This window comes from Misgurnus anguillicaudatus, chromosome 16 (genome assembly GCF_027580225.2).
Source record: "Misgurnus anguillicaudatus chromosome 16, ASM2758022v2, whole genome shotgun sequence".
Taxonomy (NCBI): Eukaryota; Metazoa; Chordata; class Actinopteri; order Cypriniformes; family Cobitidae; genus Misgurnus; species Misgurnus anguillicaudatus.
In genome coordinates, this window is record NC_073352.2 from 5,331,323 (window position 1) to 5,354,861 (window position 23,539).

General features: G+C 38.5%; 2 protein-coding genes across 3 annotated transcripts; one reads left to right on the forward strand and one right to left on the reverse strand.

The window, feature by feature from the left end:
* The first annotated feature begins 793 nt into the window (after window positions 1-793).
* pcdh12 (protocadherin 12) lies at window positions 794-14,863 on the forward strand. Of its 2 annotated transcripts, none has more exons than XM_055177777.2 (4): window positions 794-4,345; window positions 5,316-5,407; window positions 6,059-6,204; window positions 13,844-14,863. In XM_055177777.2, exons 1-4 carry the CDS (start codon window positions 1,418-1,420, stop codon window positions 14,254-14,256), a joined length of 3,579 nt encoding a protein of 1,192 aa, XP_055033752.2. In that variant the 5' UTR covers window positions 794-1,417; the 3' UTR covers window positions 14,257-14,863. The 2 variants fall into 2 exon arrangements, with proteins under 2 accessions (XP_055033752.2, XP_055033753.2); XM_055177778.2 differs by having other exon boundaries at window positions 5,319-5,407.
* Window positions 14,864-15,089: 226 nt separating this feature from the next.
* On the reverse strand, window positions 15,090-22,856 carry prpf19 (pre-mRNA processing factor 19). The gene is made up of 16 exons (XM_055177785.2): window positions 22,636-22,856; window positions 21,711-21,860; window positions 21,372-21,448; window positions 19,714-19,855; window positions 19,549-19,622; window positions 19,404-19,469; window positions 19,279-19,320; window positions 19,085-19,159; window positions 18,922-18,997; window positions 18,733-18,842; window positions 18,493-18,648; window positions 18,307-18,376; window positions 18,028-18,201; window positions 17,861-17,943; window positions 17,671-17,776; window positions 15,090-15,823 (listed from the first exon to the last, which is right to left on the reverse strand). Exons 1-16 carry the CDS (start codon window positions 22,652-22,654, stop codon window positions 15,726-15,728), a joined length of 1,518 nt encoding a protein of 505 aa, XP_055033760.1. The 5' UTR covers window positions 22,655-22,856; the 3' UTR covers window positions 15,090-15,725.
* Window positions 22,857-23,539: the final 683 nt, after the last annotated feature.

Sequence of the window (23,539 nt, forward strand, 5' to 3'; positions counted from 1 at the left end):
GTTTGTGTTAGGAGACCCCCATGTAGAAGGGAAGTGGAGGTCTGTACTTTTACAATCCTTTTCTCATTGGCCATAAGCCTTTAATAACAGATTTATCCTCTCGCCTGTACAAACAAAACCAGCGGAAAGCTGTAAGAAATTATTTACATATACTACATACACTTTATTTATGGAGTATGTTGCTAGTGTGACCACTATTCAAAATGCATTGTTACATAAGCCTTTTTATTTTTTTATTATATAATTTATTAGGCTATATGAAGCTGTAAAATTGATAGAAATTTCACAATTTATTTAATTATTTATTTAAGCGAATTAAACATTAGATGCTTAACAATGTGCAAAAAGCATACAATTGTTATAAAGTCTGGATTTTAAAGCAATCACTACACAGATTGACTATCAGGCTTTATGATAACACCAACAGCTCCTGGAGTATTTATCACCACCTTAAGGGTTCAGATTCAGGCCTTATTTTTGTTTTCACAGCTCTTAATGGCCTGACGTTAGGTTGGATTCAATCATTGATGACAGACGCTACGGACCACAACTCTTACTGTGTTTATTTAGAAAAGCAGTCAAGTCAGATGTGTGAAAGACTCGAGGCAGTGAATGAAAGAAGTGGGATCATGTTTCGTTAAAAGCACACCAATGTTTTCAGTCTCATCTGAATCCATTCTTTCTTACAGATGGGTGGAGTTAAGCAGCAGTCTACACTCCCTCTTAACTTGTGATTGGCTGTTGGGTTATTTCCCTTCACATGTACCATCCCATCCCACCAAACATCCACAGTTCCTCACTGTATCCTGACCGGGAAACAGCAGCTGTGTGTGAGTGAGTACTGCTTTACAATAACGCTCATCTGACTGAACGAAAGCTGGATAGTTACGAGATCACAAGACTTTTGAAAAAAAATCCTTTATTGCTAGTTAGCATGACATGGGAGGTTAAATTGATTAAGTTGGTTTAACAAAATATTATTTGTTTAACTTGCTTTTTGTGTACAGACCTATACTAGTTATGTGGAAACATTTTTCTTAGCTGAATTAAGTTGAAAAAAGCATTTTCTTGCATGTAAAATTAATTTTTGTGCTAATAATAATTTATATTTTATGTGAAATTTGGTAGAAATTGTTTATTACTGTAATGATGGATGTCTTATTGTATTAGCAGGGATCAGGCCAGTTTTTGTTTTGTTTAATATTTTCTATAAGTGGTCATTTGTAGATCATCTGGTTGTTGTGGTAGTGCTCCTTAATTGTATTGTTTAGAAGAAAATAACTATATAATTTTTTTATAATCAAAAGAAGACAGACAAAGATAATGTAAAGGTTTTGAATATATGTGATGAAATTTGGATTTCAGATGAGTAATCAAATGCTTATTTAGGGCTTTAGCACAAGTGATTGTATGTAAAATGAAACAGGAAACCTCACACACAGTCATGCTTCAGGTTTTACTCCTTCTGGCAACTCTTTTCGAGTGCCCACCCTGTAACGCCCACTCTATAGATTCTACTCCCCTCATTATTCAGTATAGTGTTTGGGAAGAGCAGCCCTCAGGGACAAGGGTGGGCCGCCTCCTGGATGACCTGCGTCAGCGCGGTGACATGGGGTCATTGGAAAACTTCCAGTTTGTACAACGTGGACCTAACTTACCGCTCACAGTTTCTGCAAGGGATGGTACTGTGTCAACACTAGGTAGACTGGACCGGGAAGAGCTATGCTGGGGAGCACAACCTTGTGAACTGGTTTTTAGTGTTCTCTACAGAAGAAGTGGTGCTATGCATCTCCTTTCGGTTCGTGTGGAGATTATGGACCTAAACGATCACAGCCCAGTTTTTCCCAGTCCGGTGCAGGAGGTGGAGATCTCTGAGACAGCTGCACTAAAAATGCGTATCCCTCTGGATCGTGCTGTAGATGCAGATGCTGGACCTAATGGCCTACAGACCTACTCCCTTTCCTCCAACCAGCATTTTGCTTTGGATGTCCACACTGCTGGTGGGAGCAAGCAAGCTGAATTAATCATTATCAAGGAATTAGACAGAGAGGTGCAGCCATCTTTAGAATTGATTTTAACAGCCTGGGACAAAGGAAACCCGCCTAAGTCAGGCAGCACAAAAATCAGAGTAACAATTCTGGACTCTAATGATAACAGCCCTGTATTCGAAGATGCTCCGCCAGTTATTGAGCTGGCAGAGGACTCAGTCCTTGGAACGATTGTCATTCATCTCCGTGCCACAGACCCTGATCAAGGTGCGAATGGGGAGGTTGAGTACTCCCTTAGTAAACACGTCCCATCGGATGTGCAAAAACTTTTCAGCATCCATCCCAAAACGGGTGCTTTGACTTTACAAGGTCCTTTAGATTTTGAACAGAAGAACTTATATGAGGTAGACATCCAAGCTCGAGACCTGGGGCCCAATGCTAATCCATCTCATCACAAACTGCAGGTTAAATTGCAAGACGTCAACGATAATGCTCCACGGATCCATATAACATGGACTCCCCCTGATTCGCCTATCGCAACTGTTTTGGAAGGAGCACCAAATGAAACTTTTCTTGCTCTTGTGACGGTATCTGATGCTGATTCAGGGCTCAATGGGCTTGTACAGTTACGCATTCTGAATGGACCGAGCGCCTTCCGACTCAAGCAAATCCATGGGGACAATTACATGATTGTAACCAATGACGCTTTGGATCGAGAGAAACAAATGGAGTACAACCTTACTCTTCAGGCTCAAGATAGCGGGGATCCCTCTCTCTCCTGCATTAAGCACCTGACTGTCCATGTTTTGGATGAAAATGATAATGCACCCATTTTCACCAAAAGTCAATACCGTAGTAAAGTCAAAGAGAACAATATTCCAGGTTTTCATTTCTTAAGTGTGGAGGCCCATGATGTTGACTTGGATCTCAGTGGAAAGGTGTCATTCTCTATTAGGGAGTCAAATGAATTGGGGACACCAACAGCACTTTTCTCTGTGCACCCATCAAGTGGGGCTGTTACTGCTCAACAGTCATTAGACTTTGAGGAGTCCCGCTCTTACTCATTTATTGTTGAGGCTGTAGATCGAGGATACCCACCAATGACCAGCAGTGCAACAGTGCTGGTTGAGATACAGGACGTTAATGACAATTATCCCATAATTCACGAGCCATTACCTAAGAATGGAGTCGCAGTGCTAAGTGTCCCAGTGAAAGTTGACAAGGGGGAGATTTTGACTGAAATTGGAGAGGAAGCTGTTGAGGATAACTTTGAAATATTGAGAAATCATTCTTTCCATAACAAACTCGATGGTTTTCTGGCCACAACCATCCGGGCCAGTGATCCAGATTCTGGTATTAATGGAAGACTTCGTTTTAGGATAACAGATGGAAACCCATCTAACACATTCTTTCTGGATAAAACTACTGGGCAACTGTTTGTTAACACAACTAATGCCACAGAATTGATTGGTAAGACTTTTAAACTGGACATCGTGGTATCTGATATGGGAACACCTGTGCTAACCACAAAAACTACTTTAGAAATAACTTTCATAAACTTTCGTGACCACCTAAAGAACTTGTCTCAAGATAACCAAGCCCAGTACAGTTTAACAATGCTTTTAGCCATCTGTCTGGGATCAACCTGCCTGTTTTTACTCATAACAGTTTTTTTAGCCAAAACACTTTGTTACCCTAACAAACGAGACAACCACGCTTATAACTGTAGACAAGCTGAATCGACCTACACCCGTCACCCACGACGTCCTCAGAAGCACATTCGCAAGACCGACATCCAGTTGGTACCAGTGCTGAGGGGACGTAAAGAAAATCCACCTGCAGATGAAGCTGAAGCACTGTCCTCTACAGCGCCTTTAATGGAAACCCCCACCTATCCACAGGGCCACTTTAATCTTACGCCAACCCTCGCCCGCATGGCTCAAAATCAATCTCATTCAGAAATCGATGGGAGTCTACCGCTCACTCCGAGCAAAATCCTCAGAAAGCCCGGTAACATAGAATGGAACGGCACACTTCCTTGTAACCCAGAGACATCGTATCGAACCTTGCACAAAACAAGAAATTCTTCCTCCTCGTCTTTCTCAAACTCTCAAACCGGCACACTCAAACGCCACCGAAATGAACAAGTCAACAGCCCAACCGTGGATTCCTCACGAACGGCAACTTCAGTGTCCAGTGATCAGGCAACATTACGGAGACCAAAGACCACTGAAAGAAAAGGAAAGATTGAGGAGTCAGACCACAGGCAGATCCTGAGGAACCTTGTTCGACTCTCAATGGCAGCTTTTGCAGAGAACGGTTCTATTCAACTGTCTTCTGCCTCACCTGAGGTGCAGGTAAGAAATCTTTTTTGTAGATCTAACAATATATATAGCACTAAGCTATTTTAAAGCATTCGTATAAGCTTGCGTATATGATAGCTTGCTTGTTTTCCCACTCAGCAGTTGCATTGTGGTATAAGCCCATATCTTTAGTGGCCTAAGGGTACAGACTGACAGATAATGATTCAGGAATACACCAACGGTAACATAAACCTTTAATATGCCTCAGGATAAAACGCTGCCAATCCTCAATGATATCTCATGACATAGTCATACTGAATAATGAAGGTGAAAAACAGATTCACCTCCATTATTTATTTCAGCAAAGTAAGATCTGACATGTATGGGTTGGCAGCAGTCCTTAATAAATTAAGCAGCTTTCACCAGCTTACATTTTAAAAGACCAAAAGTGCTGTGCTAGTCAAACTGTGCATCCTCTGGACCTGGGTCCACCCAGATGCTTACCTCTATCAACGTGTTCAGCAGAACAAAAGGTCCTGGCATGGGTTCGAGCTCTCACGTGAATACCACAGCCAGCCAGGAAGAGTCTGGATCCTGACCCCCCTTCTCTTTTCCTCTTCTCTTACCCACCCATACTCTCTCCACCCTCCCTTACTTACTTGGCCTAGTTGGCAAATTAGCTTGAAGAGAGATGTATGGTTTGATGCAGAGGAAAGCGTCCTCGTAGCCAAGGCTGGGTTTCTTATGTGCATCCTGGAAGGAAACAGCCTGTAGAAGAATAGGCCCTGCGTAAAAACAGCTTCCCGTCTCCCACTAAACAGCTTTAACCCAACAATCTCCTCAGCCCATTTTCTGATTCCGCTTGTGTTTCTTTTGGGTAGCTGCCAGTTTCATTCTATACATGCTTTCTTAACAAAGAGACATTAATTATTTTTAGGTTTTAGCAGTTTCAAATGATCAGAAACAGATTAATAGATGATATTTGTGATGATGGTGATGATTTTATACCATTTTATCTTTTCAGCAGGTGTCACAGCTCCTGTCTCTGTTGCATCAGGGTCAGCTTCAGCCTCGACCAAACTTTCGTGGCAACAAGTATTCCCACCGAACTGGCCGGTAAACCTCATTTCTTTCTTTTTGACTTTATCTATGTGAGCTCTTGACAAAGCAGACAATAAATACAATCTGATTCATATAGTGTGTATGACAACAACTGTGACATCACGAAAATTTTGCCTGTTCAAAATTGGCCTGAGATGTTATCAGGTAGGTTTCTGGTAAATGAGGAAGTGGCCATCAGTGAAAGCAGATAAGCTATCTGTCTTTTACTCATCTAACAGAGAATGGAGTCAGGGAATGATAAAGTAACAAAGGGGTTGTGTTTATATCAAAAATGTATTTATCTAGCGCTCTTTTCAGAGCAGCCTTACATGAAAATAGAAATAGCAAAATCATGAAAGTTACATATTAAATTATATACTAATTGTTTCTATCATGATGTTTTATATTACGCATCCATTCTGTAAACATCATCTATAATCTACATCTGTTTCTACAACTGTATTATATGTCAGATGTATGCGACTCAGTTTTAATGTTTACCACTCCATCACTAAAAAAATCTCCCCTATAAATGTTTATGGTTAATTTTTGTAAGCTCTGTGTACTTTCTTGACAATCCTCACAAGTTCTCCAGTTTACTTAACTTTGTGATTAATTAAGATTTTATTTTATTTTCGCTCATTGAACTCTTCTCATTGTTTACAGGTTAGTACCTCAGGACGCTGACTGGTTGAGCACTAAGGACAGTGGTCATGGTGAAAGTGAGATGGGTGATATAGATTGGGAAACTGGCAGGGATTCACCAGTGGACACATTATATGAAGAAGGCCTCAATAATCTGTTGAATTCTGGTAAGGATGCTATTGCTTTTAAAATAGTGATCACTTTTAATGACTGGAGACTGCTGTCATGTGTCACTTAAAAACTAAGTCAAAGTTAAATGCAGTGAAGAATATATTACTGTATGTAAAATTAAGGGGGGTGGCTCAGTGGGTAGCACTGTAAGAAGATCTCCACTTTGAGTCTTGGCTGAGTAAGGAGATCTTTCTGTGTGGAGTTTACATGTTTTCCCTATGTCAGTGTAGGGTTAGTCTAGGTACTGGGTGAAATGTAGATGCTAAATTGTCCCTTCTCAACTTGTGTATGAATTAACTTGTGTGTAGATCAACCACATCTCACCATGTATAGCCATAGAGGCTGGAATGGTTTTAGGAAATAAATAAAAAACATGTAGTACAGAGAAGGGGTCTACAATCTTTTTGTGAGCATTTTTGATATAAGCCGTTTCTCAATGTCAACGATACTTCCTTGGCAGGACTAGTCCTTACAAGTCACTTCCTTCAGATGCTAGGCGAGGCTCCTCTTAAGCATTCGTAGAACACGTTCAATGGAACAGGGTAGCAAGTGCACGTCATTGCGTGATTAAAGGTGTGCTTTCGGTGCAGCGTGCATAGGATTGTGGGTGATTTCAGTGCGTGAAGAGCGCGAAGGCTACACATATGCATCCTTTCCTGTATATGGGATATTTCTCGAACGAAGGACTCAGTCCTTGGCTGAAATTTCGAGGATCCTCAACATTGGAACAGTCCTTCAACGGACGTCGATGGCGTAGCATCCTCGAAATTCTGGCTTCCGAGGATCCTTCCTTGACATTGAGAAACGGCTACTGTCTACTCTACTCCAACCTTTTTTTGTTGGCTTGTTGATTTAATTAGATTTTATTTTACTTGTTGATGTTTTATTATTGTTTAAAATGTTAGCATAAATAAATATTAGCCACGCTAATATAAAAAATAAATATAAAAATTGAGGCTATTAATAGAATGTGCTTTTAGAGCAACTCACAGACTCTTTGCAGGCAACCTGGTGCCATGTTGAAAACCACTGGTATAAAAAATATGATATATTTATTTAGCTTTTAGCAATGCTGCATTGGGTTACTGTTCATTTCCATAGATTATAACTATATTTATAGTAAAAGAAAAATGACAATGATACTCTAAAAACCCCAGTATGTTTGTTTACTCTGGGTATATTAATAAATTTAAGTAGATTTCAGCTGTTTTGTTTCCTGTTGTGTATGTATAGAGTAAATATCTGCATGCAGTTCCTTCCATCTATTGTTCTCAGATGTGTCACATTCTGACTTTTTTGTTGGCCAGAATCAAAGGTCTGGTTTGTTTTCTCCGTTTAATCTTTCGGAAGCTTGTGAGCGGATTTAGCTCAGTGTGATGCATTTTGTTTACACCAAATCTATTTTTTTGCACTAGAGGTCTCATCTCTATGTTGCGACTTGCTATACTCCAGAAGAAAAGCCTGTTTGAGAGTTTACACTGGACATTAACTTATGCCAAACTTGTAAGCTCAACTGTTTGGGTTGTGTGGCCTGTGTGTGTTAAGAGGTTGTCTTAAAGGAAAACACCATCATTGTTCAATATTTTACTATGTTCTTATCTCAGCATGGATGAATTGATACATACCTATCTTTTTTCAGGCGTGCACTTAATCTTTGTACAGTGCATCGTGAACGTGTTAGCATTTAGCCTAGCCCCATTCATTCCTTAGGATCCAAACAGGGATGAATTTAGAAGCCACCAAACACTTCCATGTTTTCCCTATTCAAAGAGTTACATGAGTAGTTACACAAGTAAGTATGGTGGCACAAAATAAAATGTGAAAATTTTTAATGTGGGTAATAAATGAGAACTATTTTTTTTGGTGGAAGAGGACTTAATTTGCAGCACTTCCACCTTGGGCGCAGTAATATTGATGAAAGTTTGAGCGAGAGGGGGAGTAGTCAGGAGTGATGATGTTACTGAGGTCAAAGTGCTGCAAACTAAGTGCTCTTCCACCATACAATATAGATCTCATATTTTATTTCCCTAGAAAATCGCTACGTTTTATTTTGTGCCACCATACTTACTTGTGTAACTACTCATGTAACAGTCTTTAAATGAAGTAATGAAAAAGTAATGAATGGGGCTAAGCTAAATGCTAACCGTGGGTTCACACCAGCCACGCTTGAGGCATCAATTTCGCATCTAGTTTGCCACTTGAACATTTTGAGTTTACTCACATTCGTGCGTGAAATTCTAGTCATCAAGACATTCACGCAGAAATTCGAGTCATGGGAGGGGCTTCTGCGACTCCGCTCGCTTCCTGTTATCACGTCACTACTAGAGCATGCTCCTGATTGGTTAACGTGGCGTGTTTTTCCGCCAAAGTTCAAATATTTCAGCTCGCGCGTTTGCGCGTCAATGCTCAATTCACACCATTCGCGTGAACTAGATGTGAGAATGAGGCGGAATCGCGTCTACCGCGCCGCGCTAAATGCCTCATTTGCGCCACGAGACCTCCAGACGCGCGTAAGCGCTTCTTCACATTGACTTAACATTGAAATCACTCGCGCTTGATGCCTTTACTGCGACTGGTGTGAACGCAGCATTACACACTTACAATGCGCTGTTCAAAGATTAAGTGCACGTATTGAAAAAAGATGGATATGTATTAATTCGTCTAAGTTGAGGTAAGAACATAGTAAAATATTGAAAAACAGTGGTGTTTTCCTTTAAGATGATGCCTATGTGAGCAGCAAACAGCAAGACTACAATCTTACTGACATTTATAACAGGCTAAATGTGTTTAAACATGAGAGAATGTCAACTGTAGTTATCATGTTGCAGAAGACAGACAGAAAAAGAGAGAAAGCGAGACAGAAGAGATGTTTTGGTGTTGTCCAGGGTTTTATTTTTCAAACGTGCAGATACATATTCCCTCTGTTGTTAATGCTTTACTAAGCACTGACTCATCTCTCTGACTTCGAGGGTCATCTTGAGTCACACACACCTGCTCTCATTCTCATGTCCTTCAACTATTCATGCTGTGTCCTCTATTGTTAACACAATGGTGGTGATATGTCTCTGTGTGTGTGTGCTCTGCATACCCTAAGGAGAGTAAAGTTGAGAATGTGTATGCATGTATAAAACTTTGTTCTGTCTTGAGCACCGTCCATGCGCTTTCTCTTTGAAGGCCGTGTACCCACCGTCTCTATTTCTCCCTTCGGGCTGCTCTTAGTATTAGCTGAATTCCTCTGACTAACACTTTTGTTCAAGGGCTAGAGGGGACAATATTGCACTTTGATATATTATGTGTGATTTAAGGTAATAACAATGGTAAATTATACTGTATCTTATGCATTTCACACATCACTTAAGAGTTGGTTGCCTGATAATTAGTGATATTTGTTATTATCATTCACAATGATTTATACAAAGCCCTAGCTTTAAAGGACAAGTTGGGTATTTTACACTTAAAGTCCTGTTTTCAGATTGTTTATGATGAAATAGAATGGTTTTGACTGAAATGTTGACATATGATGCTGGCCCGAGAATTTTTCGGTTTCTGTGGTATCCCCTCCCACCTCTACAATGGATGTATAGGTGTACTGGAACAATCATTTCTAAAATGCATTAAACTTTCGTTTACAAAGATGTGAAACTCACCGAGTGGTCAGGGGTGTTCACTGATATGCTCACACAAAAATCGCTGCAAAAGATGCTTTCCAACAGCTGTTTTATCGTAGTTTTTGTCCAACTCCATCGACTTGTATTAGATGTGCTGTGAGGTACGGAATTACCAAAGAGTATAGAAGAACAAGAGACAAAACTCTGACAACCACTAGGTGGCGCTTCGGTAGCACAGCCGCCATTTTGGAAAGAAAATTCTCACAGCCAATTCATACTCAATTCATTCTCAGCGAATCTCACAGCCAAATCAGAAGCGAAATAGTAAGTTTCTTAAATTAAAATTTTGTTCACTTGCTACACCTACACGAAACGCTGTATTGTCTTTGTATGTATGATCAGTTGTGGAATCCAATCATTAAATAGATACACATTTGAGGTCGTTTTTTCTTGCTTTATTATGTAATTCTAATTTATGCTACTTTACACATTTATTATTATTATTAGTTACCAACTCCACTAGGTATGAAATATATTTTGTACATATTAATCCGCTGGATCCCGATACAAACATGATAATTTTATAGAACATGATGCATTGCTCTGTCTGTTATCCTATAATTGCCACTTTTGGACAGTGGCTGTGTTTTTTTAACTTAATCCATTTCGAGCAGTTCAGATGTATATGGAGCCAAAATATTATGTGTGGATGAGTTTATGTATGTATGTAAAGTTAGCTTAAATAAAAGTGGAAGACTTGTCTAAATATCTGAAAATAAGCTGTTAAAAGGGATTAATGATCACTGGTCTGATTGTATGTTATTCTGTGTTATCATCATTCAGTTTGAATTTGATCTTTTAATGTACAAAGTAGCTGATATTGCCATCACTTCTAGTTGACTCCCGAGTCGCTCTCATTCCAAAATGGCGGATTCGTAGGGCTGCTGCTGGGCCCTGATGTTGCAATGGAACGTTCTATTGACTTTCACTTCTTGTCAATATAAGTTCTTTGGTATTACTCCGCGCCGGGAACTTTGTTTGTATTCTTGCAATTGGCAAAGGCGGATTATCGCCACCAACTGGGCTGGAGTGACTGTTATTCAAGCTCTCAACGGAAGAATGTACGGGTGTGAGGCGTTTGGAAAAATAGGTCCACAAGTTTACAACGAATGCTAAAACAGCTGTTGGAAAGCATCTTTTGCAGCGATTTTTGTGTGAGCATATCAGTGAACACTCCTGACCACTCGATGAGTTTCACGTCTTTGTAAACAAACGTTCAATGCATTCCAGGAAGGATTGTTCCAGTGCACCTATACACCCACTGTAGAGGTGGGAGGTGACAGAACAAACACCCGAAAACTCTCGGGCCAGCACCATATGTCCAAATTTCAGTCAAAACCGTTCTATTTCATCATAAACACTCTGAAAACGGGGCTTTAAGTGTACCGAACTTGTCCTTTAAATTGTATGTTATAGACATTAACGAATCACGTATGCATAGGGTTGCCAACTTTCTCACTCTGAAATACGAGACAAAAGATGGCCTGCGGCAGCAGTGCAGATATGGTTTTGTACACTGTATATAGGGCAGGCTAAACCATTTGTCAAAATAATAGCCAATCTCCTAATGAAATATTTATTAATAACTCTTATGCCTTAGCAACAGGTTATTAATAATTTGTTAATTTACAGCAGGTACTTTTAACACAGTCCTGAAATTAAACCATTACCTTTAAAGGCGGAGTCCGCGATGTTTGAAAGCCAATGTTGATATTTGAAATCACCCAAACAAACACGCCCCGACCCCAATAGAATCTGGACCTTCTGTTTATAGACCCGCCCCACACATACGCAACCCGGCATTTGATTTGATTTGATTGGCTATAAGTGTGTTTTGGTAGTCGGCCCGTCTCCTTTTCCAACGCGTTTTTCAAACATCGTGGACTCCGCCTTTAATATATGTCTAAAACAAAACACCTGTGACTGCTCTAAGGGTTAACCTCTTTAAATTAATCTTACGTGTTTTAAACTAAACTATCATATATTATGTTAGCTGTAGTTTTTTAGAGTCAACATTAAATACTTTAATTAAAACACACTTACAGGCTGTTTCTCAATTCCAAGAACGCAAAGAACGGTCTTGCGTCCTCGTGGAGATCGGTCTTGCCAGGCGACCTTGGAAGAACGAACTCGGAAGTTTTGCCGCAATGACTTCTGGGGCGTAAAGCGATTTCAGCAAGTCTGCACTCGATGCATCCTCGATATCAAGAACACATCCGGGTTTTTTCATGCGTCCTCTGTCCTTGCGTTCTTGAGAATTGGGCTGCGTCCGAAAACTCTAAATTGCTGCCTTCTGAGGCAGCTTTCCAAGGCAGCAAGGCATCAAGGCATGTCCGAATTCAATGTTTGGTTTACTTCCTGTCTCCTGAGATACCTATGCGTGGACGTACATTAAGAATGTGATTGGTCGAGTCCGGTTGAGTTCGAAAAAATAAAATGGCGGCCAAGGACGCGACTGGACCACCAATTTAGTGTAAATAAAGGTACATTTTCACTTTTTACACCTTTTAATTGCATTTCTAGCGAGAAATTAGTATTGTAGTTTTCAAATATGTGATTAGTTATTACAAAGGCGCTCTCTGTTTAAATTTCAAACACGCTGCCTTACAAGTGTGTCCGAAAGTCTTTCTCTGAGCTACCTTCATGCCTCCGAAGTCATTTCCTCATGAGGCAGCGAGGCAACGAGTCACTGCCTTGAGTTTTCGGACGCAGCATTGGAATGAACTTCGACCGTTAATGATGACGTAGAGCGAGGACACGAGGACGCAAGATCGCTGAAGAACGCATATTGAGAAACAGCCACAGTCTGTAAATCACAAGCGCGAGATTTTCCTAGTTAAATTGGAAATGCCTTGGGACTTTTCAGCTTGAGGCATTTTAGGCAGGTCTGGATTAGCGATCTCTTCAGAATTGAGAACGAACTTTGTAACTATGCAGATCTTATACATGCACAGCTAAATAAAATAAAAAGAAAACATGTAATCGTATTATTTGACCCTCTTAAACGCATACTGATTGTGATTGGATGAAAACTGTCGGAGATCATTCTCAAGTGTCGTGATCACCACTGTCTGCAGCTGTTTCTGCCTATGGCGCCGCCACAACGGACAGGTGAATGACATCAAAGTACCGCGAGAGTATTTCGAAACAGTCTACTTTGTATAATTTCTCGAATCGCTCTCGCGGGATTTTGATGTTATCTGCCGCTCGGTTCTTGTGGCGCCACATGGAGTCGAAGCAGTCAACGGGACAAATAAATTAGGCTCAAAATACAGACGTCCCGGAAGACATCTTAGCACCATAAAGGCGTGTTATTACATTTCAGATGTAAATCTTAAAGTTTTATTCGTGAATTTAAACAGTGGCTATGCGTTGTACCATTTGTTACGTTTGTTTGAAAAGTGTGGCATTTAGATTGGCAGTAAACACTGTCTGATTGTAGAATAATGTCCTACACATGTTACTTTACTGTGTGTTAGGTCTATTATTGAGGTTGTTAAGATGTGGTCAAAAACTTTTGATGATTTTAAGCAAGTCTGTGGTTTTATATGGTTTAAAATGTTTTCGAAGATTTGGCCATTTTAACTATTTTTCACCATCATTAATTATACAGGAATGAAAGAGACATTTAAGGATGAAAGCCAGTAACTTACTGTAGATTTAAATATTGACTCTCAACAGTTTGTTTAAAGTTTAATGAACATTAAACATTAACAAGTCTTTATCTTTACTGAATAAAACTATAAAATCACAGCATCATGCAAAGCATTCTGGGAAACAAAATCTGAATGAAGAAAAAGGTTGATGAGGATTTTTGGATGTGAAACTTCTGGGCTTAGCCGTTGTTTCAAACCCCAATGATTTTTTTCTTGAACCATAACACACCATAAAGTAGTCTAATACTTTTGCCTATTTATATCTAAACATAAACATAAAAATATTCAAACATATTTCATTCTTCTTTCAGATGATGTGTTCTCAGACATTCCTGATCCAGCATGGATAGCTCGGCTATCTCTTCCTCTGACGACTGACTACCACGAAAACCTGTTTGTGCCAGATGGGCCACCGTCTCCTGAAGGCCACTGTCCTGTGGTCACTCCGGATGACTCTACTTCCTTCTCCACATTTGGTAAAACCCCAGAGAAGACCCCTGTGTTGGATAGCAGAGCTCTGATGTCAGAGGTCAGCTCTCTTTTTGAGATGCTCCTGACAAAGAAAGCCGACGCTCAGTCCTGTCCACCTGCTGAGGTGCTCTACAGACTTTCAGCAGCTTATAGACGGTCGCTCGGCTTAGACGCACCTGCAAACGGCGGAGCTGCCTCCACACGCCACCAAGGGTCAACTCCCATGATGCAATGCAGCAACCCTACACCTTAACAGGGAGAAAAAAATATTTCTCTACCATGTTTTATTCTGAGGTATGAACTCTGACCTCTAAAAAGCCATGCCATTTCTTCCTTTGATCTGTCTGGAACAGGTCGTGTCTAAACAAGACCTTACTTTATATCTTTATAAGAGAAACATTTTTTTTACAAGTTCAGGCAATGTATTTTAGACTACATAGAAGCTATTTTTCTACAAGGTGTTTGTGTTACTCTAACAGTGATGAATCTTTCCTTTATTATTGAGGAAATGGATCATTATAGTCCTTAGAGGAGTAAACAACTGCAGGATTTCCCTTGCGTCTACTGCTGTTTTTGTTTACTATTAACCACTATCAACCAAATGTGTAAATATGTTTTTAATACTTAAATTACATTTAAACTGTATATACAAGTATTTCAATACCAGGTTGGGTAACCACATAGCACTGATGGCAAAATTTAGTAATGCTCTGAATGTATGGGTTTCTATGATGAAATAAGTTATTGTTTATAAGTTTTTGTAATTGTTTTGTATATAAATGTAGTGTTCTTAATACCCGAGAGCTTTTTGTTCAACTGATTTTGTAAACCATATATACAAAATAAAAAGATTTTTTAAACTTTTGCTTTTTTTTACATAAGTAACAACAAAAATAAATTTTTTAATGCAACTAGCATTGCACCGGAATTAACTGGTGCTATTGTAATGTGGCAGGATTTCAATAAAATATTTCTCTGCTGCCCTCTATAGTAAAGAAACTGAAATAAAGCTCAAGCTACAGAAAAAATAATGTAGTGCATTCAACTTTTGGAAATAAATGCATAAACACAAATACAAACGGTAGATAAAAAGCAAATTTAAACTTTATTGAAGACTATTTCACATTTTCTTTTTTGCCATCCACAAACAGTATACAAAAAATGCTAAGAAAGTTACCAGGCTAAATCCAAAGCAAAAGAGACAGAAAGCAAAGAAAAGAAATGCTTAAATCAACGTTCATCTTCAAAAAGCATTGAAGCGGTTATCAACAATTACTGCCAACAAACTCTGAGGTGACTGAGAAATTCTTGGTCATTACTACGTATATGACAGTGAATGTATATCCATGTACATACACAATTTATCACTGACAGGTTTTATTACTTAAAGGGATAGTTCACCCAAAAATGAAAATTTACTCACTCACTCTCATTACATTACAAACCTGTATACATTTTTTCTTATGAACACGAAGATATTTTGAGAAATGTTCGTAACCAAACCGTTCAGGACCCCCATTTACTTCCATAGTTTTCTTTATTCCTACTACAGTTTGGTTACAAACATTTCTCAAAATATCTTCCTTCGTGTTTATCAGAACAAAAGAATAACAAGAGAGTACGTAAATTACAGAATTTTTATTTTTGGGTGAACTATCCCTTTAAGGGGATGAATTTTCATTAAAACTGCAAGTTAATGTTAACATCGTTCCCATTTCTCCACTACAGACTGTAGAATTTCAGACTTCTGTCCATGCCGGTGGATGCCAGGAATTGGGCATGTTCACCGAAAGCCACACCAGTAACCAAACCAGATTGATCTACAGGAGAGAGGAAGAGAAAGAGTAAATAATAGATATAAAAAGTTATAATTAGCTTTTCATATCCATCAATAATCATATAATACAGCAGCCTATATGGAAATCAGGAAGTTGTGGGAAAAAGTTGATTTTATGCATTTGGAACGGGGATGCATAACGATTAATCACAATAATCTATAGCAGAACAAAAGTTTCTGCCTGCATCATATACATGTGTAAACTGTGTATAATAATTATGTATAATGGGTGTCACGATTCTCCAAATCTTCAATTCGGTTACATTTACGATTCTAAGGTCACGATTTGATTCGAATCTCGATTTTTACATTTTTCTTTTGAAAGACAAAAGAAATGCTATGCCATTATAATTTATTATTATAATATATTATTATTATTATAGTTTCACATTAACATGCATATTGCATGCTTTTCCTTGCATGAGGGTTTCCCTTTACGCGAGAGAAAGTGAAGTAGAGAGAGGATTCCTTCTAGCACGCACCTGCACTTAATGCATGCCTAGCATCTGAAATAAATCCACCACATCATAAGCAGCTGCGCTTCTCTCTGTCTCACGTGCACGCGCTTTCGCATCTGTCCGAAGTCTAAACAAAGTACTAATCCTTACGTATTTGTTCAGTTTTTTGCGTTTCATGCGAGCTGAGGCAAACTATCCCTTTTGTTTAAAATATAACCCGCTGCCTCTCTCGCGCACGTGCATAGAGCTGCGCTCTGTCCGAAGTCAGATCACTACGTAGTAATCCTGTTTATGATATGCATTTCAAGGAGTTGTAGCAATACATCCCTCGTGTTTAAAATAGAAATCAACATTGACGATCCCATTTTTTTATTCGAAGTTCGTGGTTGTGACCTAATTCCGACCGATTTAGATTTAAAATCGAAATCGTGACACCCTTATTACGCATATATAAATATGCACACATGGATGTATAATTAAGAAAAAAGTTAAGTATTTATATATATAATATAAATTATACATAAATATTCAAATGTACACACACACACACACGTAAACATTTCTTAAATATATACATGTATGTGTGTGCATTTATATACACAAAGTTATTATACACAATTCACACACACATATATATGATGTAAACAAAAACTTTTATTCTGCTATAGATTAATCGCGATTAATCGTTATGCATCCCTAAATTGGGATTAACTGGATCATAAAAGATTATGATTTTCACAGCTGAATAAGTATTCAAAAATATGTCTAAAAAGATATACATTTACGCATAAGTTCACCATGACTTTTTTTAAATCAAATACCACTTATTGGTCAATCTTGACTAACTAGATGAGTACTAGGGTTGTGACAATTAATCGGGCAAATGTGTGTTTTCTCAATGAATGAATTACGGTGAAATGCCGCCCCATTCAAAAGCCAGGGGGCGCTTTCATGCAGGAACTCCATTTGTGCCACAGAAGAAGTATCATTACAAACACTATTCCAGGAAATGTCTACAGTAATATTTATATCGCTGTTCTTCAGATTGTTTCAGGTATTTTCATGATAATAAAGAATATTTTGAATGATTGTGTTTGGCGAGTGTTGCTTTTTAAATGCACGTTATAAACGAGTCAAACTCATAGGGATTTTAGATTGATAAGGACTTCCTACTGATCACAGAGCCGTAGTACACGCACAAGCTGTGCATGAAACACTGAATCGGAGCCTTGCGATTCAGAATCGATTTCAAACAGGCTTTTATAATGGGAAAGCGATGCATCGATGCACATCCCTAAAGAGTACCATGCGTTAAAGCAAACTTCTAACATTTCATGTTAACATGCACACAAAGACAAACCATCACACTTACCAGCAAAGTTGAGGACCTCAGTCCATTGTTTACAGATATAAACTCTGATATCTGAGCCACCAACAGCAAGATATGTTCCACTCTGATCAAAGACCAGAGATTTCACCTGCAGAAGACAAACATGTTAGTCTTTTAACAGATCAAAATACAAAACAATGACATATCCAAGACATGCAACAAGACAGCAGACCTCATAATTGTTGTCCAATGTGATTGTCTTAAAGTTCTTGAGCTTCCGCAAATCCCAGAGTTTCAGTGAACTGTCCTGAGCACCTAGAGACCAAGGAAAGACAACAGAAATAAGACAAGACACAAAAAAAACCCACAATGAATCTGTGTGAGGCTCATATCACTCACCGGTGGCCAGATAGTATCCATTCTCTGAGAAAGCGATGGCTGTCACAGGACCAGAATGGCCAGGGAAGTTGGCTACATTGGTCCTCTCCTTCAGATCCCAGATCTTAATCTGAGAATCTGCTGTGCCAGTGCCGAAAATCAAACCGTCAGGGTGGAACTGAGCACAGGTCAGTGCTGAAAGGACAGGAGATGAGTACAGGTTAGGAAAATGTGTCAGTTTTGCAAACCATCCTTGTAGCAGCTGATATAGGATCAGTGCTGGTATAGAGTAATACATACCACACGCAGCAGTCTCATCAGTGACTTTAGTCAAAACACGTCCAGTCTGAACATCAGAGAAGGCCCAGTACTAAAAAATCAAAACAGTGCAATGCATAGCTTAATTCATCATAAACGTAATACGCAACAACTCCTTTACCTCGTGTGATGCTGGTTAGTTAGTTTGTGTGTATGTGTGTGCATTACCTGGTCCTCAGATGAGCTCAGTAGGTAATCTCCGGTAGCGTGGAGAGAGAGGCCGGTAACACCCGCCTCGTGAGCCCTTATCACCTGCACGCAGTTGCCCCCGGTAACGGACCACACGCGGATGGTGCTGTCTGGAGATGCCGAGAACACCACCGACTCAGAGACGACACAAGAGATGTGAGAAACCCTGAGTGACTGAAAATGATGGCTTGTATGAAGTGTGACAGACAGGATGTTTACCTCAGAGGGATGGTAGATGACAGATGACACTTTCTTGGTGTGTCCTTTGAGGGTGGCAACAATCTGTTCCTCTCGACGATCAAACACCACCACGTTCTTATCCGCTCCACCTGAAAAGAGGAAAGTAAGCATCAGAAATCTTTCTGTGGAAGAGCGTATGTGAGCACATATATGTGTGTTTGTATATACCGGTGAGGACTTTGTTGGTATCTGTTGGGCAGAGATCCAGAGAGAGGATTCCTGGGATACTGGCACTGTGAAGACCCTACGCAGAAAAGTGGAAAGATAATTTCTTCATCCTCACAATAATGTATTCATCACATTGAACTTAAATACATAAGCAGACACGTACAGCATGAGATGCCACTTGGCGGTACTTGCTGAGATCCTCCGCTCTGACCAGCTCCTCCGGCACAGTCTTTCCTCTCTGAAATACACAAAAAGGTTAAAAAACGTTCTGGTCAAGTTAGCATTATTAATTAAAATATCCAATAAAATAAGCGTATATAAAGCATAGGAGACAAGCATTAAAGTTCAAATCTTTACCTTCTTTCTCTCTGTGGTCAGGACGGTGGCCTTGTCTTGAAGCTATAAGACAGAAGATCAGTTTGATTATACTTCATCCAAATATTACAAATAGCTGTTTTGTATTCAAGTGCAACTGTATGTACCTTCTGTATGATCTCTGGAGTCATTCCAACCTGTTCACTGATCTCCATGGCCTCACCGCCAGCACCCTGAGTATTCAAAACAATTGTTTAAAGTGACCCCACGTATGAATCATGACACAAACAACAATGTCAGGCGGTTACTTACCACAGCAGCGGGTTGGGAGGCGGCAGCGGCCTGTGGAGCAACAAGTCCAGCCTGAGGTTTGAGCGTAGCCAAGGCTGCGAGTGAAATTTAAAACACACGAGTAATGATACAAATGTCACAAGTCTGATGCCGAGCGGTGTTTTAATACAGATTTACGGCTCTTACCCTCTCTGGCCGCCGTGACCTCTTTTGTAAGACGTGCGATGACTCTGCATGCCGCATCGTGCTGGTATAGGGCGTGAGACAACTCCTGTCGTGTGGTCTGCAGCTGCTGTCTCAGAGTAAAACTGTGAAGCATTACAGCGTCCTGGAAAAGAGAAAAAGATATAACAATATAACAAATTCAATCTGCAACACTTTATGGTGGGGCATTGCTGTCAAATACACTTTTTTTACTCACTTATGTTGTCATAATGAGATATTATGTTGTAAAACGACATATTTTTATAATAACGAGATTTTATGTCATTACAACTATATGTTTATCTCAATGTAACGTTAAAATATAAACGTCTTTTCTCATAATAACAAGATATAATGGCGTTAAAACAAAATTTTTCTTTTTGAAATGACGTATTTTCCCAAAATAACCAGATTTATTTTTACTCTGTTCGCAGTTTAAATCACACAGACATTTTATTATGATTAGGCCACGTTGGCAGGATGCTGCAGACTCTACGTTGGCATCTTTAGCAACCAAGATTGTCTGAAGAATCAAACGTAGCCATTGGAGATGGCATTATTCTTTGTGGATGAACTTGACCGTTATGGGAAGCTATACATGGATATAAACTAGCGATGCATAACGATTAATCGTGATAAATCTATAGCAGCATAAACATTTTTGTTTACATTATATATGTGTGAACTGTGTATAATAATTATATAGCTCATCGCTCATAACAGATATATATAATTACAGTTTGACTGACAATAAATCCAGCCTAAATACAGTTCAGATGTTGCAGTTTATATTAGGGATGTGTAACGATTAATCGCGATTAATCTATAGCAGAATTATTATATATATATTTTTTCTTCTTAAAATTATACATGAATGTGTGCATATATATAATTTTAAATTATACATAAATATACAAATGTATATACACATGTAACATTTTTTAAATATATACATGCATATCTATACAAAGTTATTATACACAGTTCACCTACATATATGTAAACTAAAACTGCTATAGATTAATCATGATTAATCGTTATGCATCCCTAATATCAACTGCAACATCTGAAATGTATTTAGGCTGGATTTGTTGTCAGTCAGACTGTAATTCGACCTCCAGGACATTTATTAAATTGCTTCTGCAACTTTTTATATATGAATTGAACATAATGGTTTGAAATGACATTGGCAAAAAAATTCTAAAAATACAAAAATTTAATGAGCAAAATATTGCATAATATCTCATTATTATGAGAAAAGATGTCATTTTAATGGCAAAATATCTTGTAATATCGAGATAAACATATCATTTTAATTACATAACATCTTGTTACTATGAAAACAGGTGTCAAAGGTATATCTCGTTATATCTAGAAAAACATTGTTTTAATGACATAATATCTCATTACTATGAGAAAAGAAGTAATTTTAAAGACACATCACGTTATATTGAGATAAACACATTTGTTTTAATGACATATCTCGTTACTATGAAAAAAATTCGTTTTAACAAAATATCTCAAAACAACGCCATTACTCTGTGAAAAAAATATTATGTATGTGGAAACAATGCGCTACCGTAACACTCAGAGCTGTGGAGAAAAACAGCCAAGTAAACAAGTAATGATAGTTAACTAACCCATTCATCCTGCAGAGATTTCAGGATAGCAGGGATACTTGTGGCAGATGGAGCCTTTGGTCGAATGGGGTGAGACACTAAAAATAAAGATTTGCATTTAAAACGGGTGTTATTATAGCAATTGAATGCATTTATTACATATATGACTATTAGATTGAGGAGCATCAAAGTTTGCTTTCAATTTTTGGCATGATCTAACTACGTCAATATTGAAGATATCAAAGTTAAATTTTCACACAATGTTCTTTACATTATGTATCATGATTTTATGTAGATAAAAGGACTTTAGCTGTGTTTTCAGATATATGAAAGTCTCATTGTACTATCTGTATGCTTTACCTTTGATGTCGATGAGCTGTTCTTCAGACAGTGGCTGTCCATTGATGGGATCGGCTCCATTCTCAGCGATGTACTTCTCGATCAAACGTCTCTCAAACACTTGATTGGACACAGGAGAGACGCAGGGGTGCTCAGGTACCTCATTTGAGACTGATGAGAGAGAGACCGTGATGGGTTAAAAAAGTGTTCATTGATAGAGGACTGTGTTAGCAACACAAAGATCATGGCTTTGATTTCAAGGAAGCACAGATGTACAATGTATAGGATTGAATGCGCTGCAAGTCACTTTGGATTAAAAAAAAGTTATAATCAGAACAAATAGAAAACATTAAAAAGACTCAATAATAACAAAATAAACACTTTTATAACACAACTGTTATGCCCATGATTCTTTATCTTATTTTACTTAATATTTAACTCCTATATGAAAAAGCACTGCAGTATACTTTAGTATAAAAGTAGTGAATTGTAGTATTGGAGTACATTACAGTAAATATTACACTTTAATGATTTATATTACAATATTCTGTAGTTCTAACTATTGTGGTAAAAACTGTAGTACACTTTATTATTTACTATGGTACTGTTCAAAAACACAACAGTATCTGGGAACTTTACTAAAGTTTAATGTTCAAAAACACAACAGTATCTAGGAAGTTTACTAATCTAAATACTAACGCATACCACAGTATTTTACATGTGTAACTTATTCGGGTCAGAGAAGTGCGCGTGCAGTACGTTTTGTACTAATTAACGTCATATTGCTTTTAGTTTACCACTATATAACACAATGTAGTAAAGGTCTTGTTTACAAAGAGCATCACGAAAGTGTTTGCTCAACGTTAAGGTTCTGTAAATGTTACACAACAATGGCTAACGCTAGACAGTGCTAATGGCTCATGCTAATAGAAACAAACTCACTCACTTGCGCAAACGAGAGACATCTTATTCAAACAGACGCGCTTCCGCTTTCAAAAGAAACACGAGAGTAAAATAAATTCATTAAATGTTTCAAATCCACACAAAGTTTATGCTTCTCTGTCTAATCCAAGTGCTGCATGTCCTTTTGGAGAACACGTTGAAGCGCCGGCGTGCCGCTCAAACAGCACTGCATGATGGGATAGGAAACTCCTCCAGTATACTGACGGGTCTCCTGCAGGGGGCGCTCGTGCACTCAAGCACAGAGGACCTTGAGTACCTTTTTGGCTTCCCGCCATTGTCCACAACACCCCAATAAAATAATAACTACTTGAAACAAACCACGTTATCTATTTATAATTTGCATCTCTGGAGATTCGTCTGTGGTATACAGGTATTGTCTCATGCATAAACATCACTCTTTACACATGTTTAATATTTTTTGTGTATACTTTACATGTTCTCTCAGTATTTTAAGCTCTCAAGTTTTACCAAAAGTTAGGAGTGAGATTACATCTGTTAGGGGAGGGACCACTCAGGTATTTGCAGTAGTGGCCCCTCGGCCCTACCGAATTCTCTCAAGTTTTTGCTATCATTTTATAACACTTAGTAAGCCTGATAAAAGACAAATACATCAAAAAAACAAATAAATAATTTTATATATTTAAAAAATACAAATGTATTAAAATGAAATCTGGCTCCGAACGGCCCCACCGGTGCTCAACGTACAGCCAGGTGAAAAGTAGTAAACTCTAATGTACTTAAAGTACCATATTTACATGCACTAAGTTTGTACTTGATATTCAAAAAAAAAAAATGTTTAGTACTTCTTAGGATAACATCTAAGTGTACTTATCTGTGCTTTTTTGAGACACCATTAATATGAACTAAAATGTGCTTTTAACATACTA